Source organism: Culex quinquefasciatus, chromosome 3 (assembly GCF_015732765.1).
Source record: "Culex quinquefasciatus strain JHB chromosome 3, VPISU_Cqui_1.0_pri_paternal, whole genome shotgun sequence".
Taxonomy (NCBI): Eukaryota; Metazoa; Arthropoda; class Insecta; order Diptera; family Culicidae; genus Culex; species Culex quinquefasciatus.
In genome coordinates this window covers 109465596-109482709 of record NC_051863.1, presented here as the reverse complement: position 1 = coordinate 109482709, position 17114 = coordinate 109465596, and the positions used below count along the sequence as shown (strand labels likewise).

Here is a 17114-nt window from a genome sequence, read left to right as displayed (position 1 = left end):
AGGAGCTGAGATATTAATGTTACAAATGTTGCAGTCGTGTTTAATTTCTTTTCGTTACATTTCGCTCCGCGAAATTTTGGATTGCTACCCTGTATAGAGCCCTAAGACGAAGTTCTTCGTCAAAATACAAATAAAATCCATTTCCGGTTTTGGTAGAGAATTGCTCACTTACCTTATCATTTGGATTCTGCCAGCAGCATACTTGTTAAAGAAAGAACGTCGCGCGTGCTAGCATAAATGTTTCTTCATACGTTATTAGTAAAACATGTTTACCAGCCCAAAGCACCCGCAACTTATTAAAATTTCACAGGGACGTCATCAACGACACAGGCAAGAAAACTTCGAAAGCATTAATGATGAAAACTAAACTTTTTTATGCCCATTTCAGCAGCGCGTCTCAAATGTCTTACACATCTTTTTCTTCTTCTTTATAGATTTAAACAACATGCTCTCTCGTTAACAATCGCTCTTTTTCATTCTGTACAACTCACTTGTGTAATGAACGAGAAAAAAAAAATGAAAAATGCTTGAACCAATATAGAACACAATCAACAAAAAACACTATTCTGAGTCTCACTCACTTTGTCCATTTTTCGCTGTTCCGGTTGCTTTAAAAAACAATTTTTTTTTCTACATTAATATAAAATAGTCGCCTCTGCTCTATCATTTAGTTAGAGTGCCATTGTGCTATCACGTGTTTGCTAAGTTTTCTTCTTTTTGTTTCTGGTTAGGAGACGTTTTGCTTATTCTCTTTTCTCTTATTGGGGGGTAAGCAATTACTCGGGGCGGGGGCTAAGGTAATGTTGTTTCACTTGTAATAATGCTAATAGACACCGTTTTGACACAAACACGCACGCACGCACGAACACACGCTAGCTAGCTAGTGATGATGATAATTTCTCTTCTCACACTATGGCTGTTTTTACCAAACAGGACTGTGAGTTGTTGCCGATCGACCCGTCCAGGCTGTCCAGGTCGAGCGCGGTGTCGATCATGGTCGATTCCTGCAGCAGTCGCAACCGGCTGGAACCGGTCAGGAAGGAGTTGTTTGTGGTACCGTTGTTGCTATTACTACTGGTGCCGTTTGTCGTCGTCGTCGTCGTAGTCGGTGAAGACTGAATGATCACGTTAGGGTCCAACGTTTTGATCACGTTCTTCATCTCGATGGCCGTGATTGGCTGGGAGCTCTTGAGGGGTGGCAAATGGGCGATCGTAGGGGGCACGACAACGGAGTCCAGCAGGTTGTTGGAGGCCGCCGCCGCCACCGATTGCGCCGTGGACTTTGCGCTGTTGCTGGCGAACGAACTCGACATCACGGGATCGTCCAGATCCAGGTCGAGGTCGCTCGTGATGAAGGAAGCATTGAGCTCGTCAACCGCGGCCACCGCACTAAAATTACTCTTACCTACGCTATTACTGCTAGGCAGCTGCTGTTGCTGCTGCTGGTGGTGAAATTGCTTCCACTGGAAGCACTGTGCCGGGTTTGGCCAGCTGACGTTCCCTTGCCGGCGGAACTGCCACTGCCAATGTTGGAGTACACGTGCAAGCTCGGATCGTTGGGAATATTACTGTAGACGTTCTCGTGCCCACTTATGCTGGACACCATCATAATCTCGTCGACGTTTTGCATCGACTTGTCGCCGTCGGCCGGCGTCGTGGCCAGAGACAGCTTCCCACTGGCGGATTCCCGGTACAGATTGCTGTAGCTTCCGCTCAGGTTCGCCATCTTGGATAGCGAAGTCGCGCCCAGCGGTGGCGGCTCCATGTCGACGATCGTGTTGTCCTCGTCCAGCACCAGGGTGGTCACGGTCGTGTCCTCAATTGCCGATATGTTGTTGCCGGAAGAAGTGGTCGCCAGCGGAGCCTCGTTCTCGACTAGGTGCGCTATGCTGTTGGATTTCTCTGCAACAGATAAAAAGATTCAACTTGTAATCATTGGAAATTTCAAAACAAATTTAAAAAAACTAAAGACTACAAAGCATTCATAGCAGTTACAAAAGGTGTTAATGGACTAGGCAAACTACGGCGAAATTTGGTTTAGTATCAGCGAGGTTTTTTAGATTGTTTAGTTAATGGGTAGATTTTAGAAAATTATCCAATACTCCATCAATATTTACAACTTGTGGTAGCTTCCAAGATGCGCACAACGTTACTGATTAGATTGTTGCTAACGAGAGAAGCTTAAACCAAGTTTGCTACGGTATGAATGGATGAAACTTAACATGAACATAAACCAGGATAATTGTCTTTTTTTATTTTCAAAATTAAGAAATAACATGCGTTCAACAGTTAGGGAAGAAAAAAACGCACAATGGCCGTTCTAAAAAATTAACCGAAAAAAATCTGTAAAAATAGAGAAATACACGTCTCTACTTGTTTTGAAACGTTGATTTAGATCTGTGTCGAGATATGTAACCACGCCAGTTCTCTATACAAACTTTTATGCAATGGTTTTGAACTTTAAAAAAAGAATCAACAATAAGATGATCCCGGGTACATCAAACCTTATACATGCCCATGATTTGTTATGAAGTGTCAACTTTTTTATTTTCTTTTGTAGCACTTTTTGAAAATTCCAACAATCATACATTTTTTGACAGCAATTAGGGAAATATGCCCATTTTAAGCCTAATAAGCGGTCGTGTTTGCATGATGCTGGATAATCTAGAGTCTCCTTTGAATTTTACTAAAACCAAGTACACCAACGAGTAGAGCAACTTTTTGTGAACATTTCTGTTTATTTTCACTTTTATTAAAAGTTATGCTATTCCTTTTACAAGCATTTAAAAAATATTTCAAAAATGCATTCTAATCAGTCGAGTGCATTGGGCCACGCCCGTTTTTCTATTTCAGCTTAGTTCTTTTTTTCTTCCAGCTCTCTTTTGGGTCTGCTTAGTGCTACCAAAATTGATGAAATTTTAAGCGAACACTCACGAAAAGTAGTATTCATAGCGAAAGTTTCCTGGCAGCACTTGCTCACTGTAACAGGCGCTGCACCAGCATGTTGGTGGTGTTGGTGGCCACCCTTTGTTCTTTATTTGCCTTCGCTCCTCGCTCGGTTTTCTTCAGCCTTCGATTGGAATGGATATTCAAAATTGAAACGTCAAAAGACTTAGCGCGTTTGTTTTTTTGTTGGTGCTTGCTAATTATTTACATTTTCGGGATTAATTTTCAAGTGACTGACTAAGTAATGGTCAAAAGAACATGTTGCCGGTAGTTGGAAGCAATTTTATATCTTAAGCGCTTTGAAATCGTTAGCGCAAGTGAAAAGATATTGATGGCGACTTTTGTTAAGCAGTTAACCTCTGATCTTGCGTGTGGATGTGTGTGCCACCAAAATGATGAGAAATGGTCTCGCAAAATAGAAATTATGATCAAAAGTGCATTAAATTTGATCTTTTTGGCCAGTAAGTGGCATAAATTTGCGTGCTTACTCGAGGCGGTGCTGTTGCTGGTAAGTTTATAGCATGAAAAGTATTTTTGGAGCTTTAATCGAGCATCATACTCTCCATATGACGAAGATAGGTGTTTGATTAGAAAGGGTATATTTCCCCTATATACAACAAAATTCAAAACGATTTATAATAGACATGAATTATGAAATTTATGAACATAAATCAAAATATAATGATCAAAAATTTAAAATATAAAACATTTCTCGGATTAGTTTTCAAAAAGCCATAAGAGCCATTGGTAAACAAAGTCCTTTTTGCATCGGAATTCAATCTAGTTACTTAAAACCAATGTCAAAAATGCTCGAGGTTGTTCATCTACACGTCTTTCAAGTGCCTCAAACTGAAAATAAATGAAATTTTGTTTCATTTTGGAGATAAACGAAAAATTAGTGTCAGAGGTCACGTTGGCTCTTACGGCTTTTTGAAAACTCACCCGAGATTTAAATTAAAAAAAAAAACAAAATTAAGAAATTAAAAAAAATCTAAAAAAATCATTCAACATTTCAAAAAATAAAAAATAAATTAAAGAAAATTAAACATAGATATTTTAATTCCAAAAATTAAAAAAAAATACGAAAAACTGAAATATTTTGAATGTCCCAAATAAAATTCATAACAAAATAATTAAAAACCAGTGCACAGTGTTGTTACGGAAGAGTCGGAAAAAATCACTTAAAGGCTAGTATGGAGCTCGGAAGGAACGTAAAACTTGACAAAGAAAAAAACGATCATGAAACGGTCAAGGAAGGAGTGTGGAACTGCGGAATTGACTCATGAGGTCGAATATTTAAGCGAAATAAGGGGAATTATACCCTTTTTCAGCCTTTTTTCTATTATCGGTCTATCAGCACCTTGATCATGAATTACAGCTTTCATAAAGTATTTTTGACTGTTCCAAAGTAATAAATAGCTCAAATAAAAGTGAGCAAGCAACTCTTCATTGTTGATACATCTGAAAATATTGATTTAAGAGGCAGTATTTGTAGATTCTGCTCGGTTTGTTCTAGAGGTCGTATCGAGGTGCTCCGATTTGGATGAAACTTTCAGGGTTTGTTTGTCTATACATGAGATGAACCCATGCCAAATATGAGCCCTCTACGACAAAGGGAAGTGGGGTAAAACGGGCATTGAAGTTTGAGGTCCAAAAAATATGAAAAATCTTCAAATTGCTCGCATTTCCGTAAACCTTCATCAATTCCAACTCTCTTAGATGCATTCGAATGGTCTTTTGAAGCCCTTCAAAATGTGCTTTAGACATCCAGGATTGGTTTGACTTTTCTCATAGCTTTTGCAAATTACTGTTAAAAATGGATTTTTTTAAAACCTTAATAACTTTTCCCAACAGCCTCCAACACCCATACTCCCATAGGTCAAAAGTTAGGGAATTTCATGGACTATAAGCCTACGGTATTAACTTTTTGGCCAATTGCAGTTTTTCTCATAGTTTTACGGTTTTTCTAGAACAAACATTTTACAACGTTAGTTTTTGCCCTGTATGCCGAGAAGACGGCACTTTTTGGTCTCAATTTTGTTATATTCGGAATCCTCGGACAATTTCACGTAAGTTAGAAGTATTGGAGTTGTAATATTGCTTTAAAAAATAATTAAATAAAACATTTTTGAAAAAAGAAATAGATCTTATTTACCCTGTGATCAAGACGTCAAATGCTGTATCAAGTAGGCGAAAACTTGTTTTACCCTTAATCCGACAAAATGCTAAATAATATTTTAATTAATTCTAAATGGCATTTTTTACAATCAAATTCAAAATTTTTGTTCTAGAAAGATCGTAAAACTATGAGAAAAACTGCAATTGGCCAAAAAGTTAATACCGTAGGCTTATAGTCCATGAAATTCCCTAACTTTTGACCTATGGGAGTATGGGTGTTGGAGGCTGTTGGGAAAAGTTATTAAGGTTTTAAAAAAATTCATTTTTAACAGTAATTTGCAAAAGCTTCGAGAAAAAGTCAAACCAATCCTGGATGTCTATAGCACGTTTTAAAGGGCTTCAAAAGACCATTCGAATGCATCTAAGAGAGTTGGAATTGATGAAGTTTTACGGAAATGCGAGCAATTTTAAGATTTTTCATGTTTTTTGGACCTCAAACTTCAAAGGCCGTTTTACCTCACTTCCCTTTGTCGTAGAGGGCTCATATTTGGCATGGGTTCATCTCATGTATAGACAAACAAACCCTGAAAGTTTCATCCAAATCGGAGCACCTCGATACGACCTGTTTCACATCGGTGAAAAACTCGCTCTTAATAGCGGAAAACGGCAAAAGTGATGAGAATGGATCGAACGGCTAAGAGTAATAAAAATGGGTATATTTCCCTCATGTTTTTTTTCCGAATTTCTATATGACTCAAAAAATGCTACAAAGTTATCAGCTTTTATGAGTTTACTTTTAGAATTCAACAATTTCAGGATAAGAAGAAAAAATCAAGAATTCAAGAATGCGAATTTAATAATTTTAGATTAAATTTTCAAAAGGTCCTATCTGCATAAGAAACCCATGACGGATAGGTTGTTTTGAAAATTTAATGTAGAAATTAAGAATTTATGATTTCTAAAGTTAATAATTCAAAATTTCATAATTTTAAAGTTTTTAGGAAAAATAAAAATTAAGTAATAAAATTTGTAATTTTTATAAGAATTTAAGAATTTAAAAAATAAATCAAGATGTTTTCAAAATTTTAATTCAGGATTTTAAAATAAATGGAAAATTTCAGAATTCCTAAGTTTATTTTTACTTAAAATTTACAACTTTGAATTCTTCAGGTTTTAAATATTTTTGTATTTGAAATTGTTGTTTTAATTTTTTATTAATTTTAGCATTCCGAAATTTTGATTATTTTAATCTAATTTTTTGGATTAAGTTCGTGGCAAACATAATGTGACTTTTTATTTAGAAATACATAAAACTTTTATTTTTGTTTTATTCATGCCTGAAGTAAGGAGATATAGAATGACATGCGGATGCGGACAATGCTCTTTAATGAATTGTCTATTTTTCTACAGAAACGAAAGTTTTTTTTTTTCATGTCGATAATAGCTACACCATACCTTCTGAAACGTTCTGAGCATCTTGTTATCGCTAGTAATTAACTCAATCTCAAGTAACATTCTAATACAAATGCAAGAGGATGAAAACACATATGTTTGTTTGCTATTCTGCACATTCAAAAAGCACTATAATTTCTAAACAGCGCAATGCTTGATGAGCGAACGAAGCATGAGAATGAGTCCCAAATTTAATGTTACGAAATTGGCATGAAGTGAACGAAAACATGTGATGAGAGAAAACATAAATCATAGGCAATTCAAATATATTCGCGAGCCAAAACTGCCAATACGCGTTTGCTGCTGTATACATTTTCTATGCTGCTGGGACGTTATTGTTGAAGTATAGTGTTGAAGAGTATAGGAAGTAAAGTAAAGAGTGAAAACAAGTTAAAGCAAAACAGCGAAACACTCACCGCTGACTTGAGTCACGTTCTGTGCGTTTGGCAACACTGTTTTCTCTCTTTTTTTTTTGTTAATTGTGGGACTGGTTGTGGTTTTGGTTTGGATTGGTACTTCAACAATAATAGAGAAAGATTGGGGTAAAGTTTTGGTTTTGGTCGTTCAAACGATGCTCTTTTATTGTATTGTATTTTGCCCACTCGCCCGCATCACATGCGGCGAATCAACTGCATTCTATATCCTGTGAGTATTGTTTTACATCACTTGCCTCGTCACAAGAGAGAACGTTTATAAAAATCGTAGATTTAACTTCCGTTCTTCGGATCCTTTCACTTGGTGAAATATACATGCTTTTGTCTCTTGTTCCCTCAACTAACAAATGGAGAATTATTTTGCTGAATTGTATCCTTTATTCGCAAACGAGTAAATGTAAATAAATTTGTTTTTTTTCCGCAAATTCTACCATCTATAATATAATGTAATATCATAAAGTTGTAACAATCGTCGTTTTAAACGTAATTTTTTTTTTTTGTTAAATCAAGATTCTGTTTTTATTTCCATTGCACCTTTCTAGAGAGCAAAAACTTATCGTTGCGTTGTGTTTGTCAATTAAACCGTTTCTGTCTACTGCATAATATCGCAAGAGTTTCGTAAACTACGTAGATTTGTTTGCAAAATCGAACCTTTTTTCAAAAAACCGAACAACGCCTGAATCAGCACAACCAACATCTCTCATTGTATTATTTGGTACGAGAAATAATCCAGTTGTCTTTGGTAATGGATTTCCGTTGCTAAAATTTGCTAATTTTCATTCTAAAATATCATTATTGCCGAGTTTCAATGTTTCAAGATTTGTTGGTACTACAAAATAAATTAGCTTGAAAATCTAAAAAGCACTAGTTGTTAAAAGCGGTCTATTTGTATTTAAAAGTTTTACGGATGGAAGGGAGAACAGTGTTAAAACGTGAATAGTTGATTTTCCATCAATCTCTGCCCAAATACAAAATCTATGATTCAATTCCAGTATAGAAAATTACGCTCCTTTCTTCACATTTCCTACCATCACATCACATTCCTTGTTAGTTACTTTCTGTTCGCTTTATATCATTTCTCTTTTTTCTTTCATAAGACATTACCATTTGTATCTGTTCAACAGTATAAATCGTAGCTGCAAAGTTTTATTTACTTGCTCTATTAGTCTAAACGAGGGGAAGAAATGGAATCTTTGTGTCCTGTGTAACCAGTGTGGAAGCTCTGTCAAAGCTTCGTTTATTTTAAATTTATCTGTTTCTATCTTGCCGGAAGTTGACCTCTGATCCCTCTATTTCCAAACCAAAAAACAAAAAACTGTGAAACCGGAATGCATCAACTATGTATACTCTATCATCCAGCTGTCCTGCAGTGTGGTGATGGTTCCGAGTAGTTTCGGAATATTTGTTTTGGAATAATTGTATACGCCACATACTGGTAAAGCACACAAAACTTAGGAAACAAAATGGTACTAAAGCTACAGCGGAAACAACAAAAAAAAAGTAGCGTAAAAAGCACTTGCTCAAACTCAAAATGCATTTTTAGAGGTTTTGTAATTTTTTGTACCACCTCGGACGATAGGTTGTCTTTGAGTGAGTTGCGTCGGCAGCGGAGAATTATCGAAGATGTAATGAAAACTAAGCAGAACACATCGACCAGCAGCACACGTCGAGCATAGGAATCATTCTGCAAATTTCTGCGGTTGCAGCTAAATTTCAATCCATTCTGTCGCACGCAAGCGACGCATTAGATTGTACTTGCTCCTTCCGGTGTCATTGTCCAATGCACCAAGTGATTTGTTGACATTTTTCGGCATCCTCCGAAAACGCCAAATCATACCAATTTGTTGCCGGATCTTTTCCTGAAGACGATCCAGCAGCAGCTTTGTACTGGTTTGACGTTTGCGGAGGGTTCCGAAAGGTTTGGTTATGTTCTGATTGCAAAAGACAATGTCACTGCTTGCAAAAAAAAAATCGCATGTTTTGTTAGAGTTTTGACGGATTTGACCAGTAGCTTGACCTGGCTCTAACAGGAAAGGGGGAGGAGGGGGGGGGGGGGCACACTCATAGGAAATATTTTGATTACGATGTTTGTGAATGACCCCTTGGACAAATTTAGAACAAATTTCTGTCGAAGGGGGAGGGGGCACAGGACCCAAGCCCCTCCCCTGGTACCGCCAGTGAATTTGACACTCAATAGCATGAGTTGTAGAGGAGGCTCTACAGTGCGATGCTGTTGTGATTGGTTTACACTTGTTCATACTGCTTTGACAGTTTGAAAAACGTCAACAAAAAAAATCCTAAGCCTCAACACACGATAGAAAATTCGGCTATTAATTAAGTGAAATTTAAATAAGTTTTGGAAGATTTATTGGAACCACCGGAGCCAAAGGAAGCGTCCTTTTTTTACGCAACGCAAAAAAAAAGATTTTTTGCAATTCCGTCGTGAAACTACTTACTTTTCCTGTCATTCTTGAACGACGAAATAGCCTACTTTTCTGTACCAAAAATAACAGAATCGAATAGCAACACTTTTCAAAATAAATGCTGAAAAGTTCTACTTTTCAGCACTCAAATGGGTGCTGAAAAGTTGAACTTTTCAGCACTTGTTTCGAAAAGTAACACTTTTCAACATTTTTTTGATTTAAACGATTTATTGACAAAATACATGAAAATTTGACATAAAATTTCACTCAGTGTGTGTTTTTTGGAATTGCAAAAAATGTTGTATGGAACTCGTTGCAAAACTTGATTTTTTCAGCACTCTTCGTATTTATCCAACTCGGTGAACCTCGTTGGATAAATGTACGACTCGTGCTGAAAAAATCCTCTTTTTGCAACTTGTTGCATAAACTACTATTTTGACCCCCCCCCCCCCCCTCGTAAAAAACATTCCATACAAATTTTAAAATTTTTGTATGGAGCGTAATACGGCCTTTTACGCCCCCACCTCCCCCTCCCCCCAACTGTTTTACGCAAAAAAACGCTTCCAAAGTCACGTTTTTTGTGCATTTCTGCACGCACGAAAGGCGAAATAAGCGACGGCACCGGGTCGTTCTGTGAGGACTTCCAGACGTGAACTAAACTGCCAACACACCGAATGTTACGTTTTGATGGAAATATCCACAATAAAAAGCACATTTTGATAGAAATTCCTTGTACCAGAAGGTCTTTTTAAGAAATGAAATAAAAAACAATGTAACAACTCCAACAACCTACCGTCCGTGGTTCTCGTTTTTAAGCAGCGTAGCGCACCCTCCCTCTCGCTATAACCCAACAAAAGCGATCACGCTGCCCTTCCTCTCTCTCTCTCTTTCGACCAAAACTTATAAAAAATTACAAAACTAAAAATGCAATATGTGTTATGTTTCGTTGGTGGCGTCCTCGTGTATCGAATTGAGATCGAAGTTGTTGAACTTGTACTCGTACACGTTAGAGAAGCGCTGCTTGTCGACGACGACAGCTGCGGCCGCGCCCCGTCGCTGTGCATACGGACTGTTACTGCTGGTTCCTGCGCCTGTTCCTCCTCCGTCAACTCCTCCGCTACCGCCACTACCACCGATCGTTCCGCCGTAGTTCGGGTAGGACGACGATGCGCTGCCGTACTCGTCACCGTGGTTACTTCCAAACCCGATCGAGGAGGCCAGCGTTCCGGTGCTGACGACGCTGCTCCGATTGCTCTGCGCGCTCCAGAACGTGGGCGTAAACTGGCTAAAGGATGACGCCTGCGGTGACACCGGGTTCTGTACGTGCTGCTGCTGGTGATGATGCTTTTTGAACAGTTTGTAGCTTTTGTGGTGATAGTTTTTGCTCTTCTGAAGCATCGGATCCAGCTCGCTGCAGCTCGGGCTGGCACAGCGGTTCCGCGGACTGCTGGGACACGTGTGCGGCAGCGAATTGCTGTACTGCAGCTGCTGCTGGTCGGAGATCGTGTCGTAGCTGTTCAGGTAGGAAGACGAGCCCGACGGAAGCATCATGTTGCTGCGCTCTAGCGACGACGTGCCGGAAGTGGTCGACGAGTTGATGGTAGTGGTAGAGCTCGAGGAGGACGACGAAGAATCGGCCGCAGCGCCAACCGCTGAAGGTGCTAGAACGTTACCGTGCGACGGTGCCTGCAACGGCAGCAGCGTTTGTGTTTGCGGTGCGTTACAGCTATTGAGACTATTGGTACTGGAGGCGTGACTGTAATAGGGTGGATAGTTCGAATAGAACAGCTTACTGGACTGATCGTGCAGATGCAGGTCGTGGGATGACTTTCTACCGATAGCGCGATTCTTATGATACGGATACCTGGGCAAGGTCAGATTGATGTTGATATTGATTTGCTGCTGCTGGAGTTGCTGCTGCTGCTGCTGGTGATGCTGGGGAAGAAACCTTTGCTGGGGTTGCGCTTGAAGCTCCCCACCCTGGAGAATCGCCGGCGAAACCTGCGGAACAAGCTGGTTCTGACTTTCACTCATGCCGACGCCGTTGTTAGCATTGTTGTACGTATTGTACTTGGACTGCGGAGCGAAATACTTGAAATTGGTCGGAATCGGCACTGCCGGCAGGTGGTGTTGTTTCGGTTGCGGTTGCAAGTAGTTGCGTGGATGTTGATAGTTGTTAGAGGTTTGGTTATTGGTAGTGGACATTGAGGGCGTGTTGTTGAAGGCAGGAGGCGTGACGACATTCGACAGATTCACATTGCATGTCGCGGAATGGTACAGTTGCGATTGAGTTTTTTGCGAAAGATTTACATAAGACAATGAGAGATTATTGTACTGTGATGGAGATTGTGATAATTGGAGATGTTTAATTTGGCTACTATTATTATCGCTAGTGGTGTTAGCTTGGTTCGAGTTAGTCACATTCAGATTGGTTAGGTTACTGATACTGCTAGGTGAAGATTTGAGTGATGGTGACTTACCATTCTGTAAGTTATCGTAGCTTCGTTGTCGAAACACGCCCGCATTCGAGCTTTGTGTTTCATTCTGGGGGAAAAAAAGAAAAAACAGAGTTATTTGAATAGACCAAGTCATTGCTTTTAATGTAAATTTTCTCTAAATCCGAATTCAATTTTGTTAGCTTTCTATTGATAAGATACGCAAAAATATGCATTTTTGGCCCTCCTCCTGTAGACCCTTGACTAATTCCTTCGGACATTCTGCTTTCGTTCAACCTCACTTGAAAGAATGAGCGCATCGCAAAGTCACTCACACACAGCGTTGCCACACGTACAGATATTTGAGTACATATACATAGCTCAAATATATTTTATTCATATGATTTCAGCAATAATTGATTTATTCCATATTTTTTTTTTATCTTATTCAGTTTGGGAAAATAATGTTTAGGTTAACTCGCCTTCGTCCCTCTCACCAGAAACACATTAGAGCAGTTCTCTACGGAATCGGTCTTTTTTCTTTAATTTTAATTTTTGTATTTTTTAATCCGGCTGAAACTTTTTTGGTGCCTTCGGTATGCCCAAAGTAGTCATTTTGCATCATTAGTTTGTCCATATAATTTTCCATACAAATTTGGCAGCTGTCCATACAAAAATGATATGTGAAAATTCAAAAATCTGTATCTTTTGAAGGAATTTTTTGATCGATTTGGTGTCTTCGGCAAAGTTGTAGGTATGGATATGGACTACACTGAAAAAAAATTATACACGGTAAAAAAAATTTGGTGATTTTTAATTTAACTTTTTGTCACTAAAACTTGATTTGCAAAAAAACACTATTTTTAATTTTTTTTATTTTTTGATATGTTTTAGAGGACATAAAATGCCAACTTTTCAGAAATTTCCAGAATGGGCAAAAAATCTTTGACCGAGTTATGATTTTTTGAATCAATACAGATTTTTTCAAAAAATTGAAATATTGATCGCAAAAATTTTTCAACTTCATTTTTCGATGTAAAATTGAATTTGCAATCAAAAAGTACTTTAGTGAATTTTTGATAAAGTGCACCGTTTTCAAGTTATAACCAATTTTAGGTAACTTTTTTGAAAATAGTCGCAGTTTTTCATTTTTTAAAATTAGTGCCCATGTTTGCCCATCTTTGAAAAAAATATTTTTAACATTTCAAATGGGCGTTATATTGAATGTTTGGCCCGTTTGAAATGTTAGTCTTGATTTAAAATTTTTGAAAATATTTTTTTTCGAAAAGATCGGAAAATTTCACGAATGTTTCATATATTAACATTGTAAATCGGACCTATAGTTGCTGAGATATCGACATTAGAAAATGGTGGGTTATTTGGGTGAGACTTAGAAAACATCAATTTTCCTGTTTCCTTTCCTTTGCATGGCAATATCTCATTAAATATGGGTCGTATCAACAAAGTTCAATAAAGCAAAATATAGAGAATTTTCTCAGCTTTTCAAAAATATTTTTTTCAAAGATGGGCAAACATGGGCACTAATTTAAAAAAATGAAAAACTGCGACTATTTTCAAAAAAGTTACCTAAAATTGGTTATAACTTGAAAACGGTGCACTTTATAAAAAAATCACTAAAGTACTTTATGATTCAATTTTACATCGAAAAATGAAGTTGAAAAATTTTTGCGATCAATATTTCAATTTTTTGAAAAAATCTGTATTGATTCAAAAAATCATAACTCGGTCAAAAATTTTTTGCCCATTCTGGAAATTTCTGAAATGTTGGCATTTTATGTCCTCTAAAACATATCAAAAAATAAAAAAAAATTAAAAATCAGTGTAGTCCATATCCATACCTACAACTTTGCCGAAGACACCAAATCGATCAAAAAATTCCTTCAAAAGATACAGATTTTTGAATTTTCACATATCATTTTTGTATGGACAGCTGCCAAATTTGTATGGAAAATTATATGGACAAACTAATGATGCAAAATGGCTTCTTTGGGCATACCGAAGGCACCAAAAAAGTTTCAGCCGGATTAAAAAATACAGAAAAAATCGAATGACCGAAATCTCAGAGAATTGCTCATTAGCGCAGAGCACATTCGTTTGACATTTTACCAAAAATCCGATAACCACCCCCATGACTGCATTCAAATGATTGCTGTCACCACGCAGCATCACAAGAGCAAGAAAGAGAGTGATTGAAAAAGCATGTGCCTTCATGTCGGGCGGCTGCTTGAATGCCGAGCTCGGTTTTGTGCGACTGACGGACGCTTCGTAATGACGCTGCGCCTTCAAATAGCGTTGTCGATGATGAATGCTGACTGAAAGCACTTTCAATGGAGCATTTCCATTCGAGCATTTTTTGCTTTTTTCTACAATGTATTTCTTATGGAGCGAACTGTCAAAAACTGCTCGACTGCGTGTACTCCATTATAGCCCAGTTAGTGCATCTCCAGCGCTGGTGGCAAACATTGGAGCAAATCAAATTTGCACCCGACGTCAACCCCATCGCGGTAGCAAAAATTGAATCAAGAACGTGAAAAAATAAAAAAAAATATTATTTTTCCTTCAAAAATTAAAAAAAAAAACCAAAAAAGTTTAAATCATTGAAAAAAATATAAAATTACGAAAATTTAAAAAAATTAAATGAAAGGAATAAAATCATTCAAAAAATTAAAATAGTAACATAATTTAGAAAAATTTAAAAAAATTATAAAAAATTACAAATTCAAAAAAGAAACAAAAAAACTTCAAAAGTTAAAAAAAAACAATAATTACAAAATTTGAAATAATTACACAATTAAAAAAAGTAAGCAAAAAATATATTTAATCCCAAATTAAAAAAAAAAAAACAAAATCTAAAGATTTTTTTTAAATACCGTCCAGACTCGATTATCCGAAGGTTTGTATGGGACTTCGGATAATCAAATCACGAACCAAAAAAAAAAAGGTTTTTTATCTTTTTCTTGTTTAGAACATTAAATTAGAGTTCTGCGACCCCATTTTTGTCAAATTTGAATTGTTGATTGCCTATTAATAAATAAAATGCATTTTGTCACCGCCATATTGGCCTCCATCTTGGTTTAAAAAAAAAAATAAATCACTTTAGCGTAGGTTAGGGGTCATACTAAAGCTCCACATAAAAAACTAAGAAAACAAAAGAACCTTTTTTCAATTTGTGGATTTCAGATTTTTTTAATTTTTGCATTAAATTTTTTTGACATTTTTAATTAATTTTTTTTAATTATTCAATTTTTGAATTTTGTTCATGTTTGCTCACACCAACCAGAGCAGACATCCTAAAATCTCCGAAACACACATTCTAAACTTTGCTCCCGGCTTGCCGGTGCTTGTTGGGTATCAGAAAATGAGTACCCGAAAGGTACCGACACATGTTTTTATTCTACAGATGAACTAGAGATCAAATTTGGTACCTGCTTTGATACGCGCGGTGGGAGACTCGGTGGCATGCTCGGGAGCAAATTTGGTGGGAGTCAAATCGGGTAGCAAATTGTTGAACTCTCTACATTTTCAAAAATATGTATTCTTTGAAATTTTCAATAGGATTAAAAAGTTTTATAAACTTTTAGTACTTCAAGGCATGAATCAACGCATAATTATTGATTTTGAAGGTAAACGAGGACAAAAAACGAAAAAAAAAACCCATATTTGTCCTAAAGCGACGGGAATGATGGAGTTTTTTCAAGGTGGCAGATTTGATCTCAGTATTCATAAGACGGGTGCACACAGATGCCTTTAAAAAGCAGACAAAAGTCAATAAACAATAACAAAGCAAAATAGTCGAGGGTTCAGTAAATGCAAAAATAAATGTCAACGAATAAAACATATTTTTGCGTTTTCATGAAATTTCATGTCAATTTCAAAGGATTTTCAAGGGTATGCTTTTTGAGTTAATAAAAATGTGGCAATGAATTGAAAACTATTGATAAATCCTACACTGTTGAAATTATATTATCAATATTTGTCTTATTGTTGTCATCTTTGCTACGTTGAGTTTTAACGAAGGGTAATACATATAGCAATCCTTACCTCTAAACTGTACGGTTTGTTCAGCGTATCGTGTCCGGGCTGCATCACGACCAGCGGCGGCACCGGCGCGCTGTTGTACTTGTCCGGCGGTTGCATCTGCGTCCGATACTCGTCCGTCACGACTCCTCGTCTGATGATGCGCGAACAAAAACAAAAAACAACACACAAAAAAAAACAAAAAGCAAATAAGCGCGCTAATTCATCGCACCCCGAACGAGGAGCAAAAAATAGTGTGTGTATGTCACCACCCAGCACATTACCTATCAATTAGCGATGGAGTGATGGGGCCACAAAGAATGTGGAAACAGTTGAGGCAAATATTGCCCTGCGAGTAGGGATTGATCGCCTGCTGGCCACCCTTCGAGGTAAAAGAACCCTTGATCTGGAAGAGGGAATAAGAAGCGATTAGTCACTGCAGTTGTTCGGCGGTGCTTGAGCTTACATCTTCATTCGTTGTTTGATCACTGGTGGTAAGATAGGTGTGGAAGCCGGCCAGGCCGATCACGGACCACACCGAGCAGAAACAGATTACCGCTATTATCACACTGAACGGAGTCTTTTTGACAATGTCAAAGAACTGATCCTCATCTTTAAACACTGAAAATGAAATCGAAAAATAGTATCAATCTGATCAAGATCTTGAAACTCGAATTAAAACCTACACAAAACTATATGTGTCGTTGTACAGGAAAATATGAATACTGCTAAGAACGCGAGAGAGACGATAAACATGTAAAAGAAACGGTAGTTTCGTTTTCCCACGCAGTTGCCCACCTAAACCAAGAAAGATAGAGATTTAGATTTATGATCATTCTGTCACGCGTCGCCGTAACCGTACCCAAGGGCAGTGATGATCGAACCGATCGACACAGTTATCACAAAGGCTGCAGTGCGAGGCCCGCGGCGGCCGGAAGATTTTGCACGTGAAGCAGTACTTGAGCTTCACCGTTTGGCCCTTGACGAAGACCTCCTTGGTGCGGGGCGGCGGCCGGTACGTCGGCGAGTTGAGCGAGTTTGGCACTTCGATCTGCTTCTCGATGTAGGCCGCTTCGTCCTGGGAGGCCCGCGGGATGATGCCCGGATCGCTGAATGACGTGCGGAACAGAGAGCTCATGGTGAACACAAACAGGATGCCGCCGACGATCGGGATGGCCGGGGTGATGCGCTCCGCCAGGAAGGGACAGCTGCGTGGTGGGAAGAAGAAAGGAAGAAACCGACGTTAGGGAAAATACTTTGGAAATGGA

The 17114-nt window shown here is 38.0% G+C and overlaps 2 protein-coding genes across 6 annotated transcripts in view; both read right to left on the bottom strand.

The window, feature by feature from the left end:
- Positions 1–353: 353 nt before the first annotated feature.
- Positions 354–1765, bottom strand: LOC119769191. Its single transcript, XM_038261105.1, has 2 exons — positions 1577–1765; positions 354–1520 (listed from the first exon to the last, which is right to left on the bottom strand). The coding sequence occupies exons 1-2, from the start codon at positions 1763–1765 to the stop codon at positions 906–908; spliced, it is 804 nt and encodes a 267-aa protein (XP_038117033.1). The 3' UTR covers positions 354–905.
- The window catches only part of LOC6033480 (palmitoyltransferase app), a 52237-nt gene continuing 36788 nt past the window's right edge, over positions 1666–17114 (bottom strand). The window contains exons 4-11 of one of the 5 annotated variants that reach the window (XM_038259049.1): positions 16709–17054; positions 16533–16644; positions 16313–16467; positions 16131–16252; positions 15871–16000; positions 11854–11917; positions 11238–11487; positions 1666–1902 (exon numbers count right to left, since the gene is read on the bottom strand). In XM_038259049.1, the coding sequence (XP_038114977.1) occupies positions 1818–1902; positions 11238–11487; positions 11854–11917; positions 15871–16000; positions 16131–16252; positions 16313–16467; positions 16533–16644; positions 16709–17054 (1264 nt within the window). In that variant the 3' untranslated portion in view covers positions 1666–1817. Of the gene's footprint in view, positions 1903–9905; positions 11130–11237; positions 11488–11853; positions 11918–15870; positions 16001–16130; positions 16253–16312; positions 16468–16532; positions 16645–16708; positions 17055–17114 lie in introns of those variants that run through there. The other 4 variants (XM_038259051.1, XM_038259048.1, XM_038259050.1 and 1 more) reach the window with 4 other exon arrangements.